This window comes from Arabidopsis thaliana, chromosome 2 (genome assembly GCF_000001735.4).
Source record: "Arabidopsis thaliana chromosome 2, partial sequence".
In the NCBI taxonomy this organism is placed as follows: domain Eukaryota; kingdom Viridiplantae; phylum Streptophyta; class Magnoliopsida; order Brassicales; family Brassicaceae; genus Arabidopsis; species Arabidopsis thaliana.
Window position 1 is genome coordinate 7,499,383 of NC_003071.7, and position 27,334 is coordinate 7,526,716.

General features: G+C 36.1%; 7 protein-coding genes, 3 long non-coding RNA genes and 4 other non-coding genes across 16 annotated transcripts; 11 read left to right on the top strand and 3 right to left on the bottom strand.

Annotated features, from left to right (window-relative positions):
• Positions 1-89: 89 nt before the first annotated feature.
• Positions 90-3,813, top strand: EMB2762 (CCAAT-binding factor). Its single transcript, NM_127279.3, has 15 exons — positions 90-547; positions 637-729; positions 807-880; positions 972-1,030; positions 1,114-1,165; positions 1,304-1,404; positions 1,485-1,546; positions 1,664-1,765; positions 1,853-1,911; positions 2,000-2,174; positions 2,261-2,431; positions 2,562-2,703; positions 3,070-3,127; positions 3,216-3,321; positions 3,453-3,813. The coding sequence occupies exons 1-15, from the start codon at positions 191-193 to the stop codon at positions 3,573-3,575; spliced, it is 1,734 nt and encodes a 577-aa protein (NP_179316.2). The 5' UTR covers positions 90-190; the 3' UTR covers positions 3,576-3,813.
• A 1,552-nt stretch (positions 3,814-5,365) lies between these two features.
• Positions 5,366-9,012, top strand: GLR2 (glutamate receptor 2). Its single transcript, NM_001335544.1, has 5 exons — positions 5,366-6,026; positions 6,120-7,746; positions 7,834-7,865; positions 7,947-8,341; positions 8,432-9,012. Exons 1-5 carry the CDS (start codon positions 5,756-5,758, stop codon positions 8,882-8,884), a joined length of 2,778 nt encoding a protein of 925 aa, NP_001318239.1. The 5' UTR covers positions 5,366-5,755; the 3' UTR covers positions 8,885-9,012.
• Positions 9,013-9,090: 78 nt separating this feature from the next.
• On the top strand, positions 9,091-10,505 carry HSK (homoserine kinase). Its single transcript, NM_127281.2, has one exon. It carries the CDS (start codon positions 9,224-9,226, stop codon positions 10,334-10,336), a length of 1,113 nt encoding a protein of 370 aa, NP_179318.1. The 5' UTR covers positions 9,091-9,223; the 3' UTR covers positions 10,337-10,505.
• Positions 10,506-10,714: 209 nt separating this feature from the next.
• PHT3;3 (phosphate transporter 3;3) lies at positions 10,715-13,120 on the top strand. Its single transcript, NM_127282.3, has 6 exons — positions 10,715-11,214; positions 11,410-11,759; positions 11,841-11,884; positions 12,137-12,351; positions 12,457-12,581; positions 12,682-13,120. Exons 1-6 carry the CDS (start codon positions 11,074-11,076, stop codon positions 12,734-12,736), a joined length of 930 nt encoding a protein of 309 aa, NP_179319.1. The 5' UTR covers positions 10,715-11,073; the 3' UTR covers positions 12,737-13,120.
• Positions 13,121-13,745: 625 nt separating this feature from the next.
• AT2G17280 (Phosphoglycerate mutase family protein) lies at positions 13,746-15,735 on the top strand. Of its 2 annotated transcripts, NM_001084437.2 has the most exons (10): positions 13,746-13,821; positions 13,890-13,948; positions 14,045-14,152; positions 14,246-14,325; positions 14,459-14,621; positions 14,699-14,773; positions 14,858-14,946; positions 15,038-15,157; positions 15,252-15,296; positions 15,384-15,735. In NM_001084437.2, the coding sequence occupies exons 2-10, from the start codon at positions 13,892-13,894 to the stop codon at positions 15,460-15,462; spliced, it is 816 nt and encodes a 271-aa protein (NP_001077906.1). In that variant the 5' UTR covers positions 13,746-13,821; positions 13,890-13,891; the 3' UTR covers positions 15,463-15,735. The 2 variants fall into 2 exon arrangements, with proteins under 2 accessions (NP_001077906.1, NP_179320.1); NM_127283.6 differs by having other exon boundaries at positions 13,748-13,948.
• Positions 15,736-16,947: 1,212 nt separating this feature from the next.
• CPK6 (Calcium-dependent protein kinase family protein) lies at positions 16,948-20,280 on the top strand. 2 transcript variants are annotated; one of them, NM_001335545.1, is made up of 8 exons: positions 16,948-17,473; positions 17,562-18,340; positions 18,497-18,640; positions 18,733-18,885; positions 18,978-19,093; positions 19,186-19,353; positions 19,440-19,664; positions 19,747-20,280. In NM_001335545.1, the coding sequence occupies exons 2-8, from the start codon at positions 17,623-17,625 to the stop codon at positions 19,855-19,857; spliced, it is 1,635 nt and encodes a 544-aa protein (NP_001324056.1). In that variant the 5' UTR covers positions 16,948-17,473; positions 17,562-17,622; the 3' UTR covers positions 19,858-20,280. The 2 variants fall into 2 exon arrangements, with proteins under 2 accessions (NP_001324056.1, NP_565411.2); NM_127284.3 differs by having other exon boundaries at positions 16,948-17,274.
• A 685-nt stretch (positions 20,281-20,965) lies between these two features.
• AT2G06835 lies at positions 20,966-21,484 on the bottom strand. The gene has a single exon (NR_140174.1). It is a non-coding gene; the product is annotated as an other RNA (long non-coding RNA).
• On the top strand, positions 21,125-21,197 carry AT2G06855. Its single transcript, NR_140175.1, has one exon. It is a non-coding gene; the product is annotated as an other RNA (small nucleolar RNA).
• On the top strand, positions 21,371-21,520 carry AT2G06865. The gene has a single exon (NR_140176.1). It is a non-coding gene; the product is annotated as an other RNA (small nucleolar RNA).
• A 39-nt stretch (positions 21,521-21,559) lies between these two features.
• Positions 21,560-21,639, top strand: AT2G17295. The gene has a single exon (NR_140635.1). It is a non-coding gene; the product is annotated as a snoRNA (small nucleolar RNA).
• Positions 21,640-22,667: 1,028 nt separating this feature from the next.
• Positions 22,668-23,795, bottom strand: AT2G17300 (uncharacterized protein). The gene has a single exon (NM_127285.4). It carries the CDS (start codon positions 23,500-23,502, stop codon positions 23,083-23,085), a length of 420 nt encoding a protein of 139 aa, NP_179322.1. The 5' UTR covers positions 23,503-23,795; the 3' UTR covers positions 22,668-23,082.
• Positions 23,796-25,297: 1,502 nt separating this feature from the next.
• On the top strand, positions 25,298-25,876 carry AT2G06895. Its single transcript, NR_143734.1, has one exon. It is a non-coding gene; the product is annotated as an uncharacterized misc_RNA (transcript).
• AT2G06905 lies at positions 25,399-25,724 on the top strand. The gene has a single exon (NR_140177.1). It is a non-coding gene; the product is annotated as an other RNA (long non-coding RNA).
• AT2G06935 lies at positions 25,583-25,992 on the bottom strand. Its single transcript, NR_140178.1, has one exon. It is a non-coding gene; the product is annotated as an other RNA (long non-coding RNA).
• Positions 25,993-27,334: the final 1,342 nt, after the last annotated feature.

A 27,334-nucleotide genomic window follows, 5' to 3' on the forward strand; every position in this document is an offset into this window, starting at 1 on the left:
AAAAATGAAAAAACAAATGTTTGGGCCAAATCTCGAAATGTTACACTACTTGGGGTTTAAACATAATATAATGTTTCGTGAGTTTAACACGACCACGTTTTGTTTGCAAGTTAGGTTTTGTTATGCCTCTCTCAGCTAAACCCTTCTTCTTCTTCCACCGTCTCCGCCACGAACCAGAGAAAGCTCAACAATGGCGTCAATCCTCTCAAAGAAGCAGAAGAAGAACGAAAAATACACCTTGAAAGAGCTCAAATCATTAGGTCATGACTTACTCACTTCTCGATCTCACATCAATAACCTTCCTCTCCTTCTCACCTTCGTCTCACCAGAATCTCCGCCGCAGTTCGTCGTTGAATCACTCCTCTCACTCCAATCCTTTTTCACTCCTCTACTCTCTCAGCTTCCTCCGACTTCTTCGTCTCCTTCTTCAACCAAAACAGAGGACCCTGAAGTTGTGTTCAAAGCTTGGCTCAGATCAAAATTTGACGAATTCGTCAAGCTTTTACTCGATGTTCTTGTCTCTCAACAATCAGAAGATTCTCTAAGGGTAAGATTTTTCTATCTATCTTCTCTGCGTTCTCTTGAAGTTACATAGCTTTGTTATTTTTTGTTACCTAATGTTTTTGGTTGATTTAGGGAATTGTGTTGGGAACATTAATGGAATTTGTAAAGCTTTTGAATGCTGGAAGGTTTCATTCTTCAATCTACCACAGATTACTTGATGCTATTGTAAGTTTAGTCTCAGACTTCTTCTTTACGAAATTGTTATTGCAAGTGCTTGATGTTCTTACTATTGTTCACTGTAGATTCACTCTGAGGTTGATATTGAGATATTCTTGGATATACTTACTTCAAAGTACTTCAAGTACATTGATGTCCGGTATGTTGATAACACTTCGAGTTTATATGTTCTTTCGCTTGCTATTATTTGGTCATTTGAGATTTGACTCGAGATATCGATTTTGTGTCAGCTATTTTACATACATCAGCATGGAAAAGTTTGTGAAAACATTGGAAGCATCAGTGTCTGGTGCGTTTTATTCTTTCTTGACATTCTCTCTTTTTAATCGTCATGATGCATAATGCAAGTTTTTATTTTTGTGTTACTCTTAGCTGATAGAACTGTGATCGAAAATAATGAGGCTGAGAGTGATTCAAAAGAAAGGTTAGTATCAGTAAATGTGTAATCTTTCTTTGTATATCTTATATTTGTTGTTTTTCTTCCAAGCTGTTTGAATGTAATCTTAAGCTGGTTTTTAAAGTTATTGTGTTGTTGGTGATCTATAAAAATTGTGAATTGTAGCCTAGAACTCTCTGTTCGCAAGATCTATCAAGTTTTATCTCAAATCCCACCTCCTGAGAAACAAGCTGAGAAGTCTCAACACGAGATGTGGAGTGGGTCAGGTGATTGTTTCCGAGATTTTCCAATTTTGTGGAAAGGACTCCCTATGTGTTTAGATTTGCTAATAAGAGTTATTGTGCAGATGAAAGTATTAGTGAGAAGCCGACAGATAAAAAGAAGAAAACTGAGAAAGGAGACAGCACTGTAAGTTTCCAGTTGCAAGTTTGCTGAATATACTGAATCCGTAATCTGTGAATAGGTTTTCTTCCTGGCATGGAATTCCTTACATTTGCCTCTTTATTTATTCTGTTAAAACTCCAGCTCCTTTCTCCGGCAACAATTAGCAAGAGGATGAAGTTGAAGTTCACTAAAGCATGGATTTCATTTCTCAGACTGCCTCTTCCCATTGATGTGTACAAGGAGGTAAACCCATTTACTTTTCCAACTAACCATTTGTCTGGAATATGGATTGGATGAAGAATTACCAATATATTATCTTCTGATAACCAGGTTCTTGCCAGTATTCACCTGACAGTCATTCCCCATCTATCTAATCCTACAATGTTATGGTGGGCAAATTTACCAAAGCTTTTATCATTTCTGTATATGTGATTGTCCTTCAATAAGCGCTTACTTATGTTTCACCGTACTTTGCAGCGACTTTTTAACAAAATCGTACGACATTGGGGGTGTTGTCAGTGTGATGGCTCTTAGCAGTCTCTTCATCCTCATGACCCAACATGGTTTGGAGTATCCGTTCTTTTATGAAAAACTGTATGCGTTACTGGTTCCTTCTGTCTTTGTGGCAAAGCACCGAGCAAAATTTCTTCAGGTATTGCCATATTTGAGTAACCGATCAATGACTGATTACTTTATAATATGTTATTCTTCCCTCTATATCTGAAACGCTTTCTGCAGCTTCTTGACGCATGCCTGAAGTCGTCAATGCTTCCAGCATATCTGGCAGCTTCATTCACAAAGAAACTAAGCAGATTGTCACTTTCCATTCCCCCTGCGGGATCGTTGGTCATAACAGCTTTGATCTACAACCTTTTACGAAGAAATCCTACAATCAACCATCTTGTGCAGGTACGGCCTATCTTTGTTAGTGCAAAGAACATATTAACAGATGAAAATGACGTCTGTATAATACCACTCACAACTACGCAAAATAATGTATATAAAAGCATGGACTTACAAAGAGGTCACTCTTGTTCAGGAAATCGTTGAAAATGCCGATGAAGCCAACACAGAGGCTGGTGAACACAATGAGAGCCAACCAAAGACCATCAAAAAGCGAAAGCTTGGTATTGACTATTTCAACAACCAGGAGAGTGATCCCAAGAAATCTGGAGCCTTAAGTAAGTCGTTAACATTCTATTCCCAGTCTTTTTTATTTTTCCTTTCCATGCCCCTAGCACAAAATCACACCCCTATGTAGAAGCTTGATTCATCCAACAAAAAACAATGATGTGTATGCTTTCAGATTTCCTGATTTGTACTTTCATAACAGCGGCTTTGTAGCATAATTAGATTTATTAGTTTGATAAGAAATTAAGAATGCCAAGGTTCTCTAGATTCATCGATAAATTCAAAAAGTAAAGTTTTAACTGCTTTGAAAGTTCAAGAACAATGTGTTGTTTTGCCTTCTGTAAGTTGTTAGCTTGTTAAATAACTTTGTAATCTAACTGATGAATGATGATATTCGTTTTACTGGAAACCTACAGAAAGTTCTCTTTGGGAGATCGACACTTTGCGCCATCATTACTGTCCACCAGTTTCACGGTATATTTGCTCACCAAACAATTTTATCCGATTTTTTTAAAATTTTTACATTTGGTCATCTCCTTGATACCTCTTCTCACTTTTGTAGGTTTATCTCATCTCTAGAAACTAATCTAACCATCAGATCGAAAACCACGGAAATGAAAATTGAAGATTTTTGCTCTGGTTCATATGCCACCATATTTGGGGACGAGGTAATGTTGCTCTGGTTCATATGATATCAACTCTTTGTTGAGAAAAAATCAGTTGACTTTGGTCTTCCATTTATAGTTGGGAAACTGTAACCATTTGCTGAACTAACTGTGGAGATTTGAAAAATTGGCAGATTCGGAGAAGGGTAAAGCAAGTTCCTTTAGCGTTCTACAAAACGGTTCCAACATCTCTGTTTGCGGATTCAGATTTTCCTGGGTGGACGTTCACTATTCCACAAGAGGAAGGCACATGCTGATTTCTAAGAGTAACCAACTCATGAACTAAAAAAACTGCAGGCTATTCGAAGATTTGTGCTACCAAATTTTGTAGTTTTGATACTGAATGTGTCACATACTTGATTTTGAGGGAAAACAATTTTTGATAGAAATTTTCGGCCCATGAAAACGAGTTTCCGTCCAATTCGTATATCGGAGTAAGAGATGGGAATTGTGAGAACCATGAAAACACCTGGAAAGAAAAAGTCTAAAGAAAAGGTAGTACGCACATTCTAGTTTTGAAAATAGTTAAATTGTTTGACATCATACTTAGGAAAATAGTTTACATCTTTAAAGTATTAAAATAGTATAAGATATATTATTTTAAATTCTAATCTTAACATTCTTAAATGATGATTTTTGTTTTCATTCATAGGCAAAATATGAGTTTTCGTTCACTAATTGGAGTGCATTGATAAATGATAATAAATTGGAGTTTTCGTTCACAACTTTATATATATGGTCCAAATTTCAGTGGAGACTCCACACAAATTCCAAATTATTCCTTTGCCATTCAACTTTGTTTGTGCATCATTCCAAATACTACTCTCAATTCCCTTTCGTTAATCATTGCATTCTTTTATTCGTGCGTTACTAACACCACTACACTATCTACGAACAACACCAATTGTGCATAATGTAGTTGGAGTTTTTCTAAAAAAATTATATATATAGCAAATTGAATATCATCAAAAGTCACTCAAGGAAATCATCTTTAATCGATAGATATGTTCAAGGGTTAGTTAAATATATGTACATATGAGATGATATAATTAAGAATGTATATATGGAAAGTTGATATTTAGGTGTAATAAAACGTGCAAATCGAATATGCCTATTTTAATCCTGTTGTTCTGACATACATTTAGTGTATAATTATTTTGTTAGCATGCTAAACTAGCATATAACGCATTATCGAAATAATATCGTTAGCGAAATATGGATGGGGTTTGCTCTATGGATGAAATGATGTAGGGTACAAACCAACTTAATATGTTAATAATATATTTGACGATATAAACAAATTTTCTGTTATTGAACCAATGATTAGATTTCAAAGACTGATATATATGCGAAAACGATAACATTATTATTAAAAGGTAACAAAAATATTTGCATGAAGAGCAAAAAAGTTGACTTGCAACTCAATAATCATGTAAAAAAGTACATGCATTAGAATAGTTAGCAGATAACGTATTATCAGGATAACATGATAACAAAATCTCGGTAATACTTATTAGGTTAACATGATAACAAAATATTTATATAAATAAGTTTATAATTATATCATGCTAAGTCATTTTGTATCGCGATAAGTTGTAACTTATGTGATATATTTATATTTACCGTCTTAACTCATTTATTATATTATATATAAAAAATTAACGATTTAGTATAACGTGCAAAATATGAATTTCATCCAATAATATTAATATTATCACTACATTTAAATAAAATTTTAGTTAACTCGGTAATTTGATTGTTAACCAATTTGGGATAAAAAATAAAAGATAAAAAAATATAGGGATAATGATGTAATTTTCTTTAGTAATGTACTATGTAAATAGTGACACATTTGTGTCAGTTAATTTTCTCTGTTATTCTATGTATACTTCTTATAAATACCTTATGTTCAATCGTTTTGAGTCAAGAAAAAAAAAAACAGAAATAAAAAAAAACATTTGGTCAATCATCTTTACTCATTTGGGTGAACAGAACAAAAAAAAGAAAAGAAATCAGTGTTTTGACAATTCTTCTTCATAATGGAGATCTTCGTTTCAGTGATCACTGTCGTGGTTGTCCATGTCATTTCCCACGTTTTCCTTCCATTTCTCAAAAGTTTCCCTCTGTTTTCTCCTGAAGCAGCTTCTCCTCTATGGGTTCTTTTTGTAAGTAATCAAATTTTAAAAAGAAAGTTTCTTCCTTTCTCAAATCTTCAAGTATACCCACGATTCATAATAATATTCCATGTCCTTTTATTTTCTTTTCTCTTGCTTGTTCCTCATGCCTTCTCATTTTAGTTATTAATCTTGCTTTTCCTACTTCTTTAATGATGATTTGGTTTTGGGGTTTCGTATAATCTCTGCCTCTAAGTAATTTCCTGTGACACTGAAAGCTACTTGCTTTGGGTTTTAACTCAAAGGTCTCTTTTTGTTGTTCAATGTTAAGCTCAATGAATTGGGTTCTATTGAGCTTCATCATTGTTCTTGGTGGTGGGTTGCTACTTTCAGAGGGAGCTTCTAGTTCTAGGCCTCCTGTTATTAAAGTTGGTGCTATATTTGGTTTAAACACCATGTACGGTGAAACTGCAAATATCGCCTTTAAAGCTGCTGAGGAAGATGTTAACTCTGATCCTAGCTTCCTTGGTGGATCGAAATTGCGGATTTTGATGAATGATGCTAAACGTAGTGGCTTCCTCAGCATCATGGGAGGTTGAAGAAGACTTAAAAATCCTATCTTGTTTCATTTTCTTGATTGCTTTTTTGGATGGATACTTACTTCACTTTTATCCTTTGTTGTTGCAGCATTGCAATTCATGGAGACTGATGTAGTGGCTATAATTGGTCCACAGACATCAATAATGGCTCATGTGTTGTCTCATCTTGCCAATGAGCTTACTGTTCCGATGTTGTCATTTACAGCTCTTGACCCTACCCTCTCTCCACTCCAATTCCCATTCTTTGTCCAAACAGCACCTAGTGATCTGTTTCTGATGCGTGCCATTGCAGAGATGATCACTTACTATGGCTGGTCAGATGTGGTGGCATTATATAATGATGATGATAATAGTAGAAATGGCGTTACAGCGTTAGGCGATGAGCTTGAAGAGAGGCGTTGCAAGATTTCTTACAAGGCAGTACTTCCTTTGGATGTTGTGATTACTAGTCCAGTTGAGATTATAGAGGAGTTGATTAAGATACGGGGAATGGAGTCTCGGGTAATCGTTGTGAACACTTTCCCAAATACAGGCAAGATGATCTTTAAGGAAGCAGAGAGATTAGGGATGATGGAGAAAGGTTATGTTTGGATAGCTACAACTTGGTTGTCTTCTGTGCTAGATTCAAATTTGCCTTTGGATACCAAATTAGTCAATGGAGTTCTTACACTGCGTCTTCACACGCCAGATTCTAGAAAGAAGAGGGACTTTGCAGCACGGTGGAAGAACAAGTTGAGTAATAATAAGACTATTGGGTTAAATGTCTATGGTCTGTATGCTTATGATACTGTCTGGATCATTGCTCGAGCCGTTAAGACACTTTTGGAAGCTGGAGGTAATCTTTCTTTCTCCAATGATGCAAAGTTAGGCAGCTTGAAAGGTGAGGCGTTGAATCTAAGTGCATTAAGCAGATTTGATCAAGGATCACAACTTCTTGATTATATTGTGCATACAAAGATGTCTGGTCTAACTGGTCCGGTTCAATTTCATCCAGACAGATCAATGCTACAGCCTTCATATGATATTATCAACTTGGTTGATGACCGGGTTCACCAAATAGGTTACTGGTCTAACTATTCTGGTCTTTCTATTGTACCGCCTGAATCATTTTACAGCAAACCTCCTAACCGTTCTAGCTCAAACCAACATCTGAACTCTGTAACTTGGCCTGGTGGTACTTCAGTTACGCCTCGTGGATGGATTTTTCGTAACAATGGAAGGCGGCTAAGAATTGGTGTTCCTGATAGAGCAAGCTTCAAGGACTTTGTTTCAAGGGTCAATGGAAGTAGCAACAAAGTTCAAGGATATTGCATTGATGTATTTGAAGCTGCAGTGAAACTGCTTTCTTATCCGGTTCCTCACGAGTTCATCTTTTTCGGAGATGGTTTGACGAATCCAAACTACAATGAGCTGGTCAACAAGGTCACCACTGGGGTTGACTTTGATGCTGTTGTAGGCGACATAGCCATTGTCACCAAACGGACCAGGATTGTGGATTTCACCCAGCCATACATTGAGTCAGGCCTTGTCGTTGTTGCTCCTGTCACAAGACTTAACGAAAATCCTTGGGCCTTTTTACGCCCGTTTACTCTTCCTATGTGGGCAGTAACAGCATCTTTTTTTGTTATTGTTGGAGCTGCAATATGGATTCTTGAACACCGTATAAATGATGAGTTTCGTGGTCCACCAAGGAGACAGATCATTACCATTCTCTGGTAAGTACACAAGAGCCATCTTATTTGTCTGCATAAAATGAAGATTACTATAGCTTATGCAAGCTTTAATCTTTTCTTACGATGCAGGTTCACCTTTTCGACGATGTTTTTCTCCCATAGTAAGTCTGAAAACCCCCTCAAGCTAATTACTGCAATTCCCGTGTGAAATTCTTAACATCTTTATGAAATCAAACTCTCAGGAGAGACTACAGTTAGCACACTTGGTCGTATGGTGCTTCTGATATGGCTTTTTGTGGTTCTGATCATTACATCTAGCTACACAGCGAGTCTCACATCAATACTTACAGTGCAACAGCTTAATTCACCTATAAAAGGAGTAGATACACTCATCAGTAGCACTGGTCGTATTGGTTTCCAGGTTGGTTCTTTTGCTGAAAACTACATGACCGATGAGCTTAACATTGCCAGCTCCAGACTTGTGCCTCTCGCCTCCCCTGAAGAATATGCTAATGCGCTTCAAAATGGCACTGTTGCAGCGATTGTTGATGAACGTCCTTATATTGATCTCTTCCTCTCAGATTACTGTAAGTTTGCCATCAGAGGCCAAGAATTCACCAGATGCGGTTGGGGATTTGTGAGTCATCCATCTTCTGAATATCTTCTCTCTTTACCAGCATGTTTGAACATAATTCTGATCACATTTTTGCATTTTCTGTTCAAAAAGGCATTCCCAAGAGACTCTCCTTTAGCAGTTGACATGTCAACCGCGATTCTTGGTCTATCCGAAACTGGAGAGCTTCAGAAGATCCATGACCGATGGCTTTCGAAATCCAACTGCAGCAGCCCGCATGGGTCTCAGTCAGGTGACTCAGAACAGCTCAACGTGCATAGCTTCTGGGGTATGTTCCTTGTGGTTGGGATAGCCTGTCTCGTCGCTCTCTTTATCCACTTCTTCAAAATAATCCGCGACTTCTGCAAAGACACACCTGAAGTAGTAGTAGAAGAAGCTATACCTTCACCAAAATCTTCACGTTTAACAAAGCTACAGACTTTTTTAGCATTTGTTGATGAAAAGGAAGAAGAAACCAAGCGAAGGTTAAAGCGCAAAAGAAACAACGATCATTCTATGAATGCCAATAGCATTATCTCGAGGACTGCATCTAGAAGACCCATATGATTATCCTTATGATTTTGTTCATCTGTACATTTCAACACACACCTCATTTGCAACAAAAATGAGATTTTGTTTATATACCACCATTTACAATCATCTAAGCTAAAGCCAAACCAAAGTGGACAAGCTTACCGGTTCGGTTCAGTTCGGTTTGTTGTTAAACCGTTGGATTTTCACTGGTCTGAATCTGATCTCATCACTCACTGCATCTTTAAAGTAATCAGCTTTACTGGAGAAAACATTAGGTTAGGTGGTCACGTTTGTTCATCTCTCTCTTATATATTTGTTTAAAGGCTTCGTCTTTGTTCATTTGCTTTTGTTGATCTCATTACTTGTTCATCAATGGCAAGTCTTTGTTTCCAATCTCCTTCCAAACCCATTTCCTATTTCCAACCCAAATCCAATCCATCGCCACCGTTATTCGCCAAAGTCTCCGTCTTTCGATGCAGAGCTTCCGTACAAACCCTCGTCGCCGTTGAGCCGGAGCCAGTTTTCGTCTCCGTCAAGACTTTTGCGCCAGCCACCGTCGCTAATTTGGGACCAGGGTTTGATTTCTTAGGATGTGCCGTCGATGGTCTCGGAGACCATGTGACTCTCCGTGTAGATCCCTCTGTACGAGCCGGTGAGGTCTCAATCTCGGAGATCACCGGAACCACAACAAAACTCAGCACGAACCCTCTCCGGAACTGCGCCGGAATCGCTGCTATTGCTACGATGAAGATGTTAGGGATCAGATCGGTTGGTTTATCATTAGATTTGCATAAAGGTCTTCCTTTAGGTAGCGGTTTAGGTTCTAGTGCAGCTAGTGCCGCCGCAGCTGCTGTGGCGGTTAATGAGATCTTTGGCCGGAAATTAGGGAGTGATCAATTGGTATTAGCCGGTTTAGAATCGGAAGCGAAAGTCTCCGGTTATCACGCTGATAATATCGCACCAGCGATCATGGGTGGATTCGTTTTGATTAGAAACTACGAACCACTTGATTTGAAACCATTGAGGTTCCCATCTGATAAAGATCTCTTCTTTGTTCTAGTAAGCCCTGACTTTGAAGCTCCAACTAAGAAAATGAGAGCTGCATTGCCTACAGAGATTCCAATGGTTCATCATGTTTGGAACAGTAGCCAAGCAGCTGCTTTAGTCGCTGCTGTGTTAGAAGGTGACGCAGTGATGCTTGGGAAGGCATTGTCGTCGGATAAGATTGTGGAGCCGACTAGAGCGCCGTTGATTCCGGGAATGGAAGCTGTGAAGAAGGCGGCTTTAGAAGCTGGAGCATTTGGATGTACTATTAGCGGAGCTGGACCAACAGCGGTTGCGGTGATTGATTCGGAGGAGAAGGGTCAAGTCATTGGAGAGAAGATGGTGGAAGCGTTTTGGAAAGTTGGTCATTTGAAATCTGTTGCTTCTGTGAAGAAGCTTGATAATGTTGGTGCTAGGCTTGTCAACAGCGTCTCCAGATGATCTTTGTGTGCTGTTTGATTATGTTAAGATTGGAACTGTTTGATTATGTTAAGATTGGAACCAATCTTGCTCTGTACTGTAATTTCTAGATGATAATAAAGTTCTTTGTTTTCTACACCAATAAAGGACAACGTTTTATGTGTTTGTTTAGCTCTTTTTGGCTTCTGGGAGTATGAATTGTGTGAGACTTGAGAGTATCACACTCTCCAAATCAGTAGCAAAATTGAGTTTCAACCTTATGTAGCAAACAACTTTAGTCACTGACTAGTGGAGCAAACTTTATAGTTGAGAGCCCAAACTATAAGGCCCATGAAAGCCCAATTTGGAGAAGAGGAGGACTCATAAATAATTCCGGTAACGGTAAAGCAACGAATCTATCCGCCGGCATGAGGAAACCTAAATTGAAATTACCATTTTTTCTCTTAAAGATTCGATTTTTCCGCCAACCCGTTCCCGAAAGCTTGGAACTTTATTTGTTGAAAAAGTAAAAGAGAGAGCCTTGTGTTTATTTCTGAGCCTTGTCTTTGTCCGTGAGACGTGGACGAGCGATCTCCATCAGAAAATGAGAACCCTTCCCACGTACACACTCTTTGCCTTTCCTTTTATAGCTTTCCTGTGACGTGTTTCTTCGTTTCTGGGTTTTGGGTTTACTAGCGAAAACGTCAAAGATCAACTTTTGTTCTGAGAGATTACGATTAGGGTTTATCGGGGATTTTGAAACGATTTTTGGTAAGAAGATGACAAGAGTCAAGAGTAAACTAGACGAGGAACTGTCGTCTCCTTGGTTTTATACTGTTTGTACCATGGGAGGAATGCTTAGTGCCGGAACAACCCATTTGGCTATAACTCCTCTTGATGTCCTCAAAGTCAATATGCAGGTTTGTGTTTCCTTTCTCTGCTTCTTGACTTCTTCAAATCTCTAATCTTGTTTGTTTCTTCTAGTTATTGTCTTTTTAGGGATGTATAATGATCGATATAACTGCTAAATTTAGGATCTTTTGCTTTTCTCTGAGCTTAAATTTGGAACCATCATGATTGTTCAGTCAATGAGGATCGATCATTCTCTCTTGTAGGTGAATCCAGTGAAGTACAATAGCATTCCTTCCGGTTTCTCTACTCTCTTAAGAGAGCATGGTCATTCTTATCTTTGGAGAGGTTGGTCAGGGAAGCTATTAGGCTATGGTGTTCAAGGTGGATGCAGATTTGGACTCTATGAGTACTTCAAGACACTCTACAGCGATGTGTTACCTAATCATAACAGAACTTCCATATATTTTCTCAGCAGTGCTTCTGCTCAAATATTCGCCGATATGGCTTTATGTCCTTTTGAAGCCATAAAAGTTAGAGTTCAGACGCAGCCTATGTTTGCAAAAGGGTTGCTTGATGGATTTCCAAGAGTGTATAGAAGTGAAGGTCTTGCTGGGTAAGCCCTTTTTTCAGAATCATTCTACTTGGCTGGCTCACTTTGCGTTCGTTTTTGAGTCTTTTATCTCTTCAAATGCAGCTTCCACAGGGGACTTTTTCCGCTCTGGTGTCGCAATCTTCCATGTAATTTTACTGCTTCGTGCAATGCCTGTTTTCACTTAATCTATTTGATCATCAACGTCTCTCGTTATCAGTTTGATCTTAATCTTATTACAACTCTCAAACTGTCAGTTATGTAATCAAATCATTCAGTTTTAGTCATTAGCATATGAGACAGATACTTGAGCTATAGATGCACATTAGCATGTCTGTAGACTTGGTTGTGTTTTCTACCAAAACCATATCTTGTTGATTATATCTTCTATGTGGTTTCAGTTTCTATGGTGATGTTCTCAACGTTTGAGCAGTCAGTTGAGTTTATATATCAAAAGATTATCCAGAAAAGGAAGCAAGATTGCTCTAAAGCTCAACAACTCGGTGTCACATGTCTTGCTGGCTATACTGCTGGAGCCGTAGGTACAATCATCTCTAACCCCGCAGATGTGGTTCTTTCGTCTCTCTACAACAACAAAGCCAAGAATGTGTTGCAGGTCGACTCTTAACCATCATTATTTATCTTTTAAAATCCATTTCGAAATTTCACAATCATGAAGCAAAGTATTCTTATTGATGTTGGTTATTTGCTTGAGCTTTAGGCTGTGAGGAATATTGGGTTTGTTGGTCTATTCACCAGAAGCCTTCCTGTTCGGATCACTATTGTTGGACCTGTCATTACTTTGCAATGGTTCTTTTATGATGCCATCAAAGTCTTAAGCGGATTGTAAGTAGAAATCTCTCAAAATTTCCATATCAGAAACTCGAATCTCTCTGCTCCAAATCCTCATCTAACCAGCTTGATTGTACAATTGTGAAAATTATAGCCCTACAAGTGGCGGAGTGAAGAAACCAGTGGATGCAGCTAAATTATCAGTGTGAAGCTTAGAAGAGTAGATCTATCTCTATCAACAATAAAACCAGGAACTCAAAACATACGGTCATATAAGATTCTCTTGCAAGTAGATACGAGGCGTTGTGTAGCGATTAGAAGGAGCTTTTTGATATTTTCGTTTCATGCGCAAATGCATTTGTCTTGAACCCCTGCCTGAAATTGGATTGTAAGTAAAGTGCTAATGATGGATATTGCTGTAAACAGAAACAATGATCTTTAACTGATTGATGTCAAAGGAATGAGTCTGGTTTTATCTTTGGTATGCTCTGAACAATTTTTGTATGAGAAGAGAAGACTGAGATTTGCTGTTTTTAGATTGTTCAATAGCTTCCAAGTACTTTGGTTTTAGGCTTTTAGCTAATTAGTTTGTGCCGTCTTCATATTTTCCCCTTCTTCTTTGCAATTTTGCTATTTTATGGAAGCTGATTATGACCAAGCATCAATGAAGGAATCTCTCCACTATAACTTATCAGGTTCACATAACTTTCTTAAAAGTAAAACAGTGAAGAACCATTCACCTTCCATATCTCCAGAGCAGGTTCATTGCATCTTAGTTAGGGTTTAACCTTCAAACTTGTCTTTACACTATCCTAGGATTCTATTGTTTTCTTGTCTTCTTTGTATTGCTGCATTTGATTGACTTACCACTACTCTCTTGAGATTGGCCAATTTTTGCTGATTAACAGTTCATTTTTGCTCTAAGTTTCATCAGTTTTTTTTCTTGGCATGGATGTTTTGCTGAATTATCATTCGCCTAATGAGTTACACAAACAAAATTGTAGATTTTCAGAGAAAACAAAACAAAACATATGAATAAAAAAGTTATGCATATGATACGCGTTAAGAAAAACAAATGATTAACGTACGTCGGCTGTGAAGTGTTGTTTGATACAATTGGGGGAAGTGACGGCACAATGGGCTGGTTTCACGGCCCCTTTCTAAGTCATACACGTCTCCTTTTTTTATTTTCGTTTTTTTCAAAATAATAAAAATAATATAGAGAGTGGCATATCCGACGGTTTAGGATCTCTGCCTTTTCTCAACTTATAGTATATACCAAACACTTTCTAAGGTAACATGAGATATTTCACATCCTTTTCTCTCTTATTCGTTTCTGAGATTCCCTTCTTGTTGTTGTAGCCATGGACAACGAAGGCATAGGTCTTTACCCGCTTCATCGTTGCAAAACCATTCACCTGGTTCGTTCCGTACAATCCGGATGGATCATCAGAGATAAATGTGTGGTTCTTATTCTCTCTATGTTTTCTGATGGGTTTTGTTTTTGTTTTGGTTAGGTGAGACATGCTCAAGGGATTCATAATGTGGCTGGTGAAAAAGATCACAGTGCTTACTCTTCGGAGGATTACTTTGATGCTCATCTTACCCCTCTTGGTTGGCAACAGGTTTATCTCTATTATCTCTGTTCTGTTCTGTTCTGGATCTTAATGCTCTTGTAACGACCCTGTTGTCATCATCATCTCTTTATGACACAACAGGTTGATAATCTAAGGAACCATGTTCGTGCAGCTCAACTCTTAAACAAGGTTGAACTTGTCATTGTTTCCCCTATGCTTAGGTAAAAACGTTTTCACAATGTTACCATTTTGTTCTTACAAAAGATTATAAGCTGTGTTCTTGTGATTGTTGGTTATTTAGCAGACTTGAGTAATTATAAAGACTCAGTTTTTATGATTTGTTTCAAAATGTAGAACTATACAAACAGCTGTTGGTGCTTTTGGAGGAGAAGAAGATACTAATGGAGCGGATGCAACACCGTTAATGGTGGCTAATGCTGGGAGCAGCGATCGTCCTGCGATTTCTAGCTTAAATAGTCCTCCTTTCCTTGCTGTTGAGCTTTGCAGGGAAACTATGGTACATAAGTTGTTAAGGAGTTTGTTAGTATAGATGAGTGAAGATCACATTGTTAAAGATTGTTTTTATGGATGCAGGGTGATCATCCTTGTGACAGGCGAAGAAGCGTCACTGAGTACAAGGCTCTCTTTCCCGCTATTGATTTCTCAATTGTAAGAAAAACATCTTATATGGTTAATATATATCTCTGTGGAAATGTTGGCAAGTTGCTTATGCTTTGACCTCTATGGTTTTAGATTGAAACCGACAATGATGTTCTGTGGAAGCCGAGTCCAAGAGAGAGCCTTGAAGAAGTTGCAGCCAGAGGTGTAGAGTTCATCAAATGGTGAGTTTCATTTTTGTTACTTATTTCCACATGGAGATATATGTAAACATATGTATAGCTGAATCTCTCTACTGCCATTTGCTTTGTGAAGGATATGGACAAGGAAAGAGAAGGAGATCGCAATTGTATCTCACAGTGGCTTCTTGCACGGTCTCTTGAGTTCTTTCGGGAAGGATTGTTGCGATGACCTAAAGAAAGAGTTGTCTATACAGTAAGAGCTTAAACAAAAACTTGATGTCTACAAGCACCAACAATTTGTATAACTTGAAACTGTTTAACTAATCAACATCTTTAACTTTGTTCAGTTTGAGCAACTGTGAGCTTCGCTCAATGGTTATCGTGGATCGAGGGTAAGCAATAATTACAATAAGTTTTGACAGAATATAAATATAATTTGAGAGTGTGTTGGATTATTTATTATGGTGTTGGGTGTGTAGGAACCTGGGGACTGACTCTGCAGAGACCACAAACTATCCTGGGAAGGTTCCTGAAGGACTTGATAATCCTAGTGGCTAAATGGCTGAAGAGTAAGAGAGAGAATTCTGAGATAGTTTTTCTTTCTAAAATAAATAAATTACATGATGTTTCCATTGGACTAGAATCTGGCATTTTCAGTTATTTGATGAACATTAGTGTTGGTATGTAGCCATGTAGGTTGACTCTGCTGCTACATGAATTTATTGTATGATTGTTATTATCCAAAATTTAGCGGTAGCTTTAATATTTCTGCTCCAATTCTCATTTTAGCTGTGATTATACAATTGTGGAAATAATAGCATTACAAGTAGAGGAACTGGTAGATGCAACTAAATTATAAGTGTGAATCTTAGATGAGTAGATTTATCTCTATCAACATGAGAACCAGCAGAAACTTAAAACATTATTTATGTAAGATCAACTTCATATTTTATGGCAGCTGTGTTGAATTTTCTTATGGCCAAGCATTTTAATAAAACAAAGAGAAAATTCCAAAAATTACACTCAGCTTTTCTTATAGTACTAGGTTTTATCTTTTGGTGTTGAGATTTTTTATGAAAATAGAAAATGTTTTAAGTGTTTTTATAGAAGTAGATCAAAGTTTAATGCTCTTCGTACGTTCTATGTATTTGGACTTTAATATAATCGATAATCGTATTCAGATTCTTTATAGAAATTACGCTCTCTCCAAACTATTGGAGAAAGCTTTTACCATTAGGAATTCGAAATTTTTTGTTCCCCAATTTTGAACATATGATAAGATCTTTTAAAGAACACTCGACAATGTAAAATTTAAAGTAGGTCTAGCTTCTTATCCGTTTAAGAGAACGATTTTTTTTTTTAAATGATATGATTCACGGTTTGTAAAGTTATCTATTGGAAAATAAAAAAACTGTAAGTACAATACTGTGATGTCAAAAAGAAAAAAAAAGTACACCCAAACTAAATTTGTACCACGTGCGAGACAAATTGTAGTCTGCGATCTTACTCACTACCCGACAATGACATGCCCCATGCCTTAGTTCTTGTAAGAAAAAAGTGATATCCTATATACTTCACTAATTATTGGTAAAATTATGCAAAACTTTCAGTGCTAAAAGTTTGATTTATACTGTACTAGTTGTTATTTCAACGTAGACATACCAAAATGTTTATTCAAGAAAGCCTATATACTAGCAAAAGTAAAAAAGAATGTGACATCTTTGATGAACCAATGTGAAAAGTCAACATAATAAAACTTGAGTTTTCAGAACAAATTTAGTTGTCCATTGTTTCGATCTGTTAATCAAGACCATAAATTAACTCTTAACTATATGCATCTAATAATAATATTTTGTAGTTAGCTAAGTTAAGCACATCCAACTCTTAAAAAAAGCTAGTATAACGTTAGGCTTATAATCATTCTCTTAATAATAAGTTATCCTAAACAAATTATTGCAATTTTTTATTCTCCCTACTTGCACTAAGTATCATTACACCAGTAAAAGATGATGATCCCTTAAATTAATACTAATTAAACAAGCAATTAAGGAATGAAGAAGGTGAGACGAAACCGCGTAAAAGACCTTTCTTCTTTGCACCATCCTCTCTCCTTCATCATTTCACAAATCCACAAAAGAATCAATCTTTTTAACACTCTCTAATGATTCAACGAATCCAATTACCCAACCAGAAACAGCAACACATATAGAGATATATACTATTAAACAATAACATAACAAAGAAACCATTTTTTCTCTTTTGTTATTGACTTAAACAAAAACTATCAACGAATAATTATCCTTTTTTGAGTTTTTCCCATTTCTTCTTCGTCTCCATTTCATCGTCTTCTCGCTGTTCTGCTATATTCCGGTACTAGATCCTCTGTTTTCTCATGTTTCTTTTATTACCAAATGATTTCTTCATTTATTGTTGTGTCTTTGATTCTTTTTTGGGATCTATAATGATCGATGAACATTTAAAGCTACGACTTTTCAGGAGCTCTTGTCTTTTTTTCTTTAATCTTTGATTATGTTACAAAACAATTATGTTTTTTGAAGCTTGATCTGATGTGGGTTCTTTGATTTCGTTCCAAAGTTTGATACTTTTTTGGCTTCTCTTTATCTGATTTTTTTTGTGTATGTTTGTTCATGAAACAGTTTCGTTGGATGAGGAGAAGAAGAAAGTGAAAAAAGTTGTGAAATAGAGAGAGTTTGTTTCATGGGCAATTCATGTCGTGGTTCTTTTAAGGACAAAATCTACGAGGGCAATCATAGTAGGCCCGAGGAGAATTCCAAATCCACCACCACTACTGTTTCCTCTGTTCATTCTCCTACTACAGACCAAGATTTCTCCAAACAGAACACCAATCCAGCTCTTGTGATTCCTGTTAAAGAACCCATTATGCGGCGTAACGTTGACAATCAATCTTACTATGTTCTTGGTCACAAGACTCCTAACATTCGTGATCTTTACACGTTGAGTCGTAAGTTAGGACAAGGACAATTCGGGACAACGTATTTGTGTACTGATATTGCCACAGGTGTTGACTATGCTTGTAAGTCTATATCCAAGAGGAAATTGATATCTAAAGAAGATGTTGAGGATGTTAGGAGGGAGATTCAGATTATGCATCATTTAGCTGGTCACAAGAATATTGTTACTATTAAAGGAGCTTATGAGGATCCTTTGTATGTTCACATTGTGATGGAGCTTTGTGCTGGTGGTGAGTTGTTTGATAGGATTATTCATAGAGGTCATTACAGCGAGAGGAAAGCTGCTGAGTTGACCAAGATCATTGTCGGTGTTGTTGAGGCGTGTCATTCTCTTGGTGTTATGCATAGAGATTTAAAGCCTGAGAATTTCTTGTTGGTTAATAAGGATGATGATTTCTCTCTTAAGGCCATTGATTTTGGTCTCTCTGTTTTCTTCAAACCAGGTAAGCGTTAGTTGCGAGTTTCTCATTGTTCTGAATCTATTTAAGTACCATGATGTGTTTTGTAGTATACATTACTGTGACTTTCTATTCATCAAATGAGTAAGGGAATGTAAATGTTTCAGCTTTGCATAATGTGTAGTCTTACTCTAATATCAGGCCAAATATTCAAGGATGTTGTTGGAAGTCCATACTATGTTGCTCCTGAGGTTCTTCTAAAACATTATGGTCCAGAAGCTGATGTGTGGACTGCTGGTGTTATACTCTATATCTTACTAAGTGGTGTCCCGCCTTTCTGGGCAGGTATGCGGGCGATATAGCTGTTTCAATGCGTTCTCTTAATTAGTGCCATTGACAAGGTTTCCTGAAGTTTGGTTTTGTGTTTTTGAAATCAGAAACACAGCAAGGAATATTTGATGCTGTGTTGAAGGGATATATTGACTTTGATACAGACCCGTGGCCTGTCATATCCGACAGTGCTAAAGATCTGATCCGGAAGATGTTATGCTCTAGTCCTTCTGAACGTTTGACTGCTCATGAAGTCTTGCGTACGTAATCAATTACACTTAAATAAATGGTTACATTTGGCAGCCACACAACATTAGACTATATCTCTTGTATGTATCTCTTTTTTTTTCAGGTCATCCATGGATCTGTGAGAATGGAGTTGCACCGGATAGAGCACTTGACCCGGCTGTTTTGTCTCGTCTAAAACAGTTTTCTGCAATGAATAAATTAAAGAAGATGGCTTTAAAGGTCAGTTTGTAGTTATACTCAATCTTCTATTGTCTCTGCATCACATTCGTTTGAGATATGTTTACTCATATTAGTGATTATGGAATGATCAGGTGATAGCTGAGAGCCTCTCAGAAGAAGAGATTGCGGGTTTAAGAGCAATGTTTGAGGCAATGGATACTGATAACAGCGGTGCAATCACTTTTGATGAACTCAAAGCTGGCTTGAGAAGATATGGATCAACCTTGAAAGACACCGAGATCCGAGATCTTATGGAAGCGGTAACAATGCATCCTTTTGAGATATGCACACTAGTTCATTTCGCTATATAGATGACAATAACCATACTCTCTGTGTTGTATCTTAGGCTGATGTGGACAACAGCGGTACAATAGATTACAGCGAGTTTATTGCAGCGACGATCCATCTGAATAAACTAGAGAGAGAAGAGCATCTTGTCTCTGCATTTCAGTACTTTGACAAAGATGGAAGTGGTTACATCACCATTGATGAGCTGCAACAATCTTGCATTGAACATGGGATGACCGATGTTTTTCTTGAAGACATAATCAAAGAAGTAGATCAAGACAACGTAAGCTTTGCCTCTTGACATGATTCTTCCACTCTTCACCATTGGTGTTTGCTAATAAAGTTTTGGTTTTTGTTTCTTACAGGATGGACGGATTGATTACGAAGAATTTGTTGCGATGATGCAAAAGGGAAATGCTGGTGTAGGGAGAAGAACAATGAAAAATAGTCTAAACATCAGCATGAGAGATGTGTAGGCACATACACACATCTTTAAATCGTCTATTCGGTGAGGATGCAAATGTTTCCATGGAATCAACATTTGCAATGTTTAATCACAGAGGAGGAAGAGAAACCAGATTCATAGCTGCAGCGAACCAGCTAAATCGTTGAAGGTTTGAGTTAAAAATGTTAAAAACTACTGTATGATTAAAAAATGGTGAAAGATAAAAAAAAAGTGTTAAGTTCTGTTCATCAGTAGCTGTGAGGACTATTTCTATTTTCTCTCTCTCTGTTTTGTTTGTTTGTAACAACTGTTTAAGTTTGGTTTTTATTTCATCTCCATCGTCGAAAGCTTTGACCCTTTTTGGGTTTTTGAAAGATCAAATCATCTTCCAATATAGTACAAATGTGATATACAAGTTGTGTGACAATCTTCCACCTTTTAGTTGTTGTTGCTGTTGTTAGTACACAAACGCATACTCTTCACTTTGGTTTGTTAAACTTTTTAGCTCGGCTTTGGTCGTCTTTTCTCACATGCATACTTCCAAATTGGAGTCATAGCGACAACATTAATACAACTAGTCAACTACTATGTTACAAGTTTCTGTCCACTAATTTCTTTCTCTAATTACATCTGAATCTGTAAGTACATAAACATGTATGTACATATGAACACATGAGTGTGTGTATATACACAAAAATTTATGTAATAAAAGAGCAATAATTGATGTAAAATGTGGAATACTGTATGATGATAGCTACTAAGTCTCAATCATGTAATCAAAGTGATGTCTTAGAACCAAACTTAAGGTTGTTCGAAACAATCAATCATACATTGGTCCCAATGTGGTGGATTGGAACATGACAGGGAAACCATGTGCTCCCACTTATTTATATATATGCATCGTATGTTCGTATGTATTAATGTATATACATTTCACACCACATGCAGTGAGTTATTTATGTCACCTTTTATTTAGTTTTCCGAAAAATGGTGAAATAGATTGGTCAAATTTCGTCTACAAAGTAAATTAAAAAAGATCATTAAATCAGTCGTTACGAGAAAATAAAGCACATCCTCATATATCAAAGATTAAAAATATAATAAAACTAAACAATACATGTACGCACACGTAGAAGATTAGGGTTTTGAGTTATGCCGCCTCCTACCATCTATATAAATAAATCTAGCGTCTCTAATATCTTCATAAACCTCTCAAACTTTGCTGAGCTTGATTATTCCATAGATGTTTGGTTCTTGATTCTCTATATCCTACTCGTTTGTTTTGTATAGAAGTTTATTCCTAATGAAGAAGCAATCCCATAGATAGGAAGTGCCGTATGACACTTTACACAACAGCGGACTGAACGAGGATGCATCCGGTGATTTCTCATCCCCCGAGCAGTTTTCCTGATCCGTTTACGGTCGGGTTCGAGCTGCTCGGTCGGGTTATCTACCGTACTTCCCACCGTTCTGTGTCCACTGTGTGGGTGATTTGACACGGGTTCGCTGAGGGGTAACTTGATTTTTTATTAGTTATGATGAAAATGTCCGATGCCACGTCGACGGTAGCTATTTTTGGCAATGATCCTCGATGCTACATTGGACATAGACAAATGTACGTGTTTCGCTTACTGATAGGAACCTGTGGATCTTGATTCTATACGATCTCCGGAGCCATTTCGGCGATTACATTTTTTTTATATAATTGATTTGATTTGATTATTGGGAAGATTACCGATGATGATTATTGCGAAAATATGGAATTACCGTCTGAGTTAATTTCTTTGATGTTAAAAACGCTGGCTAACTGAGGCTTCCCAATTCATAAATCAACTCTTTATAATACTACTTATATGTTGCACATCCGCAAACAATCTTTTTTTGATAATTATGTTTATAAGTATTTTTATTTTTATTTTTTTTAATTACCATACAATAGTCTTGATTGATTCCTAACAATTAATTTTAGGGGGTGTTATTGGTTTCCAACTTTAAAAGAGTTTTAATGATTTAAAAAAAATAGAAATAGTAGACAAAATCAAGGATTTTAAATGATTACTAGAGAATTTTGTATAATCTCTTTGATTACCTTTTCCATAGTCTTGTAAAGTCTTCTTAAATTAAAAAGATTTGAAATGATTACTTGAGATTTTATCTCTTTGAAATATTGCTTTTCTCATATTTTATAAAATTGTCTCGTTGAAAGTTTTACATAGGTTTTGTATATGTCAAAAGTGTATTACTCTCCCAAAATATATTATTGTGCTTTTGTTAAAGTTTAGAGGTATGTAAGTTCTCATATAAAAGATTTTACACATAGTTCACAATTATATAGAAAGATTAGAGAGAGGTCCTAAAAGTTACGTTCATGATATTTCTTGAAGAGATTAGGGAGAGGTCATAACGTTACTTTGATTGGTTTTTATTTAATGGTTAAGCAGATGATTCTTGTTAATTCTAAAAATCATTCACAATCTCTCTGTTCTTATTATACTTTTCATGATTTCATTTTGTAAAGAAAAATGTATAAAGCCATAAACCAATAACACAATAATTTAAATCATTAACAATCCTAGATACTTTTGTTTTAATTGAATAACACAAAATTTTCAATGACTTTACTAAAGTATCAATGCAATAACTCCAAATTTATCAAGATTTTATATTACTTTTTACAAATCAGAAACTAATAACATTAAACTTTAACAGAATCTTAAACAATTGAATAACAAAAGATTTTTCCTAATATTATAAATCATTAAAAGTCGATATAAATTACAGACCAATAACACCGTCTTAATTAACTGATAAAGAATCCAATCTGTAGACTTTAGAATTATAAAGCTAATGGCCACCTTGATTGTTGCCGACGTTTTGGTGATACTCCTTTTTTTTTATATGGTAAGACGTAACACATCAAAAGCTATTTCTCGGCCTAATTTCACGCAATGACAAAAAGAACGTAAAAACAAAATTGGAAAACTCTACTCAGCACTAAAATAATGAAGGAATGGTTTTTAATCTAATATAAAGACAATAAGTACACAGAACTTGTAAAACAAATGAAATAATTAATTATACATTTAACATTACATTTAACAAAAAAAAGTATTTAAAAGACGAATTCTATGAAATTAGAAAATTATGACCACACATTATACATGTAAGATTCAAATAATAAGAGATTTTATAAGAATGAAAGTAACGCCACACACACAAAATCTTAAGAATCTCCAACGAGAGAGTGAGCTCCACGTCATCGCTGTCCATGTTTGCAAGAGAGAGGAAGAGAGTCTGAGGAAGGACGGAGGAGACGGCGGATTTCAGATCGGAGCTTAAAAAAGACGTGAATGAAGCTACCTCTTTGTTGATTCCCCAATGATGATTTGGTTTCGTTCTTGTTAACCTCAAGATCTGTGAAAAAGATTGGTAACTTCTTTAAAAGAATCCATGACCAACTCCATTCCCACCATTCTTTCACGGAGCTCCCTCCTTGCTCTCCCATGTCAGAGACAGACTTGGATCTTGAGACGGTGGAAGGTTGGTTACGTGAGAGATTTAGAGAAAGAGAAGAGAGACGACGACGGAGAAGCCCTGGCTCATCTGTGGTGGTGGAAGAGATAGGGAGAGAAGTTGGTTTACGAATTTGAAGGGTTTTCATAATTGAGGAGCTCATGGCTTGAGCTTAAACTTGGAACGAGAGAGACGAAGATGAAGAAGGAAGAGAGAGTTGCGGTTGCTTTAGGGAGAAAAAGTGAGAAAGGTGAAAGAGAGAGAGAGAGAGAGATTGTGAACAAAGCTTTGACACAAGACTGGTTTTATTCCCGTGTATGTTGTGGACCTCATTCACATTTATTCCTTACCAATAATTACATGCCAGTTCATTTCTATGATTTTGCCGCAAAGTTGGTAATTTGGTTGTCAATTATATTAGTAGTCAATAATCCAAACTTAAAATTTAAACTGTCATACACTGATCATACTAATACAAACTACTATACTAGAAATTCAAATTATCTTTTTTTCTTTTTTTCTTTTTCTGGTTACATCCTAAAACAAACCTACATTACTAACATTTACTGATGTACATATATGAAAGACATAAATATATAAATGTGAAAAACCAATAAGTGTTGTAAATGTGGAATATGATGAGCTAGCTAGAAAGTCTCAATCATGTAATCAAATTGAAGTATTGAATCCAAACTCAGGTTGTTTGAAACAATCAATCATACAATGCCCCAATATGGTTGATTGGAGCATGACAAAGGAACCATGTGCTTCCACTTATTTAAATTTACGTTGTATTTATCTTTTTTCGGAATATTATTTAAATTTACGCAAATTTGTTTTGAATTAAAGACCTATTATCTAATATGGTATTAGAATCTTATTCACACGTTTTCAACTCGATCCACTGATGATTAGTCCAACCTATATTTGATTCTTCGATCCATGTCCAAAAATATCGAGATCAATAGCTAAAAAAAGTCATCATCTGGAAATGGTGTCAAAGCTTATAGCTAAACTAGATGTAAGTTGGAATCGATACTCTTATACTCTTCACATCACATGCATTGAGTTCTGATGTATATATAGAATGGGACTTTTGAATAGTCCGGTGAAAGAGACCGGATTCATGATTATCATTTTGTTATTTTGTGAATTTCAATCCACTCACGATAAACAAACACGATTTACCAGCATCAGTGAAATGTCAAGAAAAAAAAAATAACAGCTCATGTAGCAATGCTATTTCAAATTTTAATAGAAGGGCAGTCGTAGCTTAATCGATTGAATCATAACGTAAAATTTTGAGAGTAGAACAAACGAAGGAACAATAACCTATATATATAGGTAATAGGCTGCAAATGAGTTTGACCGAGACGGGAACGGAGGAGACAAAGTGAAAGATCTCTTCCTTCTTCTTTTAAAAAGATAAGGGATAAAAGCTCATAATTAATTATTGTTTGAGGTTCGAGAATTTTTTTTTAGAGAGCATATGAACGTAAAGTTTATGATAGATGATATTATCTGGTCATAGATGAAAGAATTAAGTTTGATATCATATTCAAATATTTGTTTTAATAGTTATAGGTAGGATGGTATTATGTTTGAACTAATTTTTCATTGAAAATATATGAACAAAATTAAACAAGGACAACTAGTGGTTCCATTTACGAATAGTACAAACAAACAAAATCCTATCAAGTCTTATGGGCTCTACGATTTCTCTACCGAAAACATAAATAGTTTCATAAATTTGAATTCTTTGATTACGAGGTTTGTCGTGTCACGACAAAGATTCTTCTATCGCTTAGAGAAAACATGCTATGGAAAGCAAGATAGAGATGGTCAAAGCAAGAAGGCAATCATGTAAATTCAATAATGAATCTGATTTTTTGTTGTTGAATTCCTATCTATTAATTCTTTTAAAAGGGATGATTCAACAAAAAAGAATCAGATTTACTATCGAATTGACCTAATTAGCTTCTAGTTTTGGTCATATCTATGTTGTTTTTCAAAGATTATGTATTGATATGTATTCTTTATAAACGATGGAAGAACCTTTGTCATGAAGCCACAAACCTCCTTTTCAAGGAATCCGAGTTCATGGAAAGATCTATCTTCAATACAGAAACCATAAAAACAATAAGGCTTGATAGAGAAACCAGTAAGTCATCCCTTCGGGGAATGTATAATGTCTCCCACCGTATTCACTGCTACCTAGCTCCCAACAAGTTAATAATACATACCTCAAGGGGTGGTACGATGATGCTATAGAGGTTGATGAGTTACAGAAGTATTGATTTGGTGGAGATGAGATGATAAGTAACCGATAAACGCGGCTTAATTTATCAAAGGGAAAAACGTTTATATGGATACAAGACTCGTGAGAGAAATTTAAGGGGAAACCACACAAAAATATTGACTCAAAACAATGCTCAAAGACTTGAATGTTGGAAGAAGACCAACTTGAACTTTTTATTGCTTAGAAATTGTGTAATGAGAACAAAGCAACGAGCTTTTATAAGCTCAAACGAGAGGAGACCTCCAACTGTCCGAAATAGTTAACAAAGAAATAAATATGCGGAATTAATTGACATCCTTGGTAAAGAGATCTACGATCTAATTGTTGGGAATTGAGAGTGAAGATGTGATGGTCTCAGATATAGAACAAGTGGAAAAAATCTTGGTAATATCTTTAGCTGTAATGGATTTGGTCGAGAACATGGCTAAGTTCTTTCGAATCTAAAATATAGAAAATATCTTCTTAGGAATATCTTTCTTATACACGTATATAGGCATGTCAATCAGGCTTTTCTAGTTCGGCCCAAAATTCGAAAAATCCACATAAATTTAAGCCTTATGAGATTCGACCCCTTCATGGAATGCTCTTATTTATATCACTCCATAAAGGGGTCACAATATTTTTGTATGAGGTGGATCCTAAAAGTGATGGCGTAGGCGATTGTGGGATGGTTGTACTTAAACTCGGTGGATAAAGTATACGCCACATAAGACACAGACAAAACAAGGCAGTGATATAAATCACATCACTAGCGAAACGATATTGGGCTCACAAGGCAAAAATTCTTAAAGAGAGTAAGAGACTAATATCCTCAAATGAAACCCGTGATAAGCTTTCCATCAGACCTCGAAAATGATAACTATCAAACCAACCTAAAGATGTCGCTACCTGCTAGGATGGAGTCCTCAACTAGTCGTGCAGGGTAAAAAATCATCAAATAGATTGGATTTGACAAAACTTTAAGATGAAGAGAACTTGACAAATATGTTAGTTGGGCTTCGATAATGATCATGTCAATGGGCATCAAAGCTCTTAATGTTGGGCCGCAACCTTTTGGATAGATCTTTCATGGATGATAAGTTGGGCCAAGCGGCTGTGGTCGATATCGTGGTCCAAGCCCGATAATGGGACCTCAAGCCGGATTAGGGTTTTTCCATTTGTGGGCCTTGTGCTCAATTTAAAATATAAAAGGTAAAAAACACATGGTTTGTCCAATCAACTTGGTGGTTTCTTCCTTCATTATGACATTTGTAAAGTTGTCAACAAAATATTACAATGCATATTTGTGGTAGTTAAGGAAACGTCCACTAAAATGTGGTAGATATTGGGAAAGCAATCTTTTTTTTTTGGTCATAAATCTTTTCAATCCACTAAAATGTGGTAGATTTAGAAAGCTATATTTTCAAAAGTAGAATAATAGATAAAAATCCCTTATTCTAAATAGATATTTCTAGGAAAAAAAGATAAATATATGTTGATTAGTATCATTTAATTAAATGTGTATTGATATATGTTTCTCCTTGTGTCAATCTTTTTCTTTTCAAATATGTTAAATTTAAGAAATAAATTATAAACTATTAAAGTATTTTACTTTCTGCATATATTTTTCCTAAATCTTGACATATGTGATAAATACTAAAATCACCTTTCAATTACCCAAGTAGCAAATTAATATTTTGTAGAAACTCTAAAAAAT

Bases quoted from the DNA above. Each gene is read 5' to 3' on its own strand.
- EMB2762 (NM_127279.3), top strand. From the start codon at position 191: ATGGCGTCAATCCTCTCAAAGAAGCAGAAGAAGAACGAAAAATACACC. The intron at 1,166-1,303 runs GTTAGTATCAGT...TGTGAATTGTAG, and splicing joins GAGAGTGATTCAAAAGAAAG to CCTAGAACTCTCTGTTCGCA. The intron at 1,766-1,852 runs GTAAACCCATTT...TCTGATAACCAG, and splicing joins CCATTGATGTGTACAAGGAG to GTTCTTGCCAGTATTCACCT.
- GLR2 (NM_001335544.1), top strand. From the start codon at position 5,756: ATGTTAAGCTCAATGAATTGGGTTCTATTGAGCTTCATCATTGTTCTT. The intron at 7,747-7,833 runs GTAAGTACACAA...CTTACGATGCAG, and splicing joins CAGATCATTACCATTCTCTG to GTTCACCTTTTCGACGATGT. The intron at 8,342-8,431 runs GTGAGTCATCCA...CTGTTCAAAAAG, and splicing joins CCAGATGCGGTTGGGGATTT to GCATTCCCAAGAGACTCTCC.
- HSK (NM_127281.2), top strand. From the start codon at position 9,224: ATGGCAAGTCTTTGTTTCCAATCTCCTTCCAAACCCATTTCCTATTTC.
- AT2G17280 (NM_001084437.2), top strand. From the start codon at position 13,892: ATGGACAACGAAGGCATAGGTCTTTACCCGCTTCATCGTTGCAAAACC. The intron at 14,153-14,245 runs GTTTATCTCTAT...ATGACACAACAG, and splicing joins CCCCTCTTGGTTGGCAACAG to GTTGATAATCTAAGGAACCA. The intron at 15,158-15,251 runs GTAAGAGCTTAA...AACTTTGTTCAG, and splicing joins AAGAAAGAGTTGTCTATACA to TTTGAGCAACTGTGAGCTTC.
- CPK6 (NM_001335545.1), top strand. From the start codon at position 17,623: ATGGGCAATTCATGTCGTGGTTCTTTTAAGGACAAAATCTACGAGGGC. The intron at 18,886-18,977 runs GTACGTAATCAA...TTTTTTTTTCAG, and splicing joins GACTGCTCATGAAGTCTTGC to GTCATCCATGGATCTGTGAG. The intron at 19,094-19,185 runs GTCAGTTTGTAG...TGGAATGATCAG, and splicing joins TAAAGAAGATGGCTTTAAAG to GTGATAGCTGAGAGCCTCTC.
- AT2G17300 (NM_127285.4), bottom strand. From the start codon at position 23,502: ATGAGCTCCTCAATTATGAAAACCCTTCAAATTCGTAAACCAACTTCT.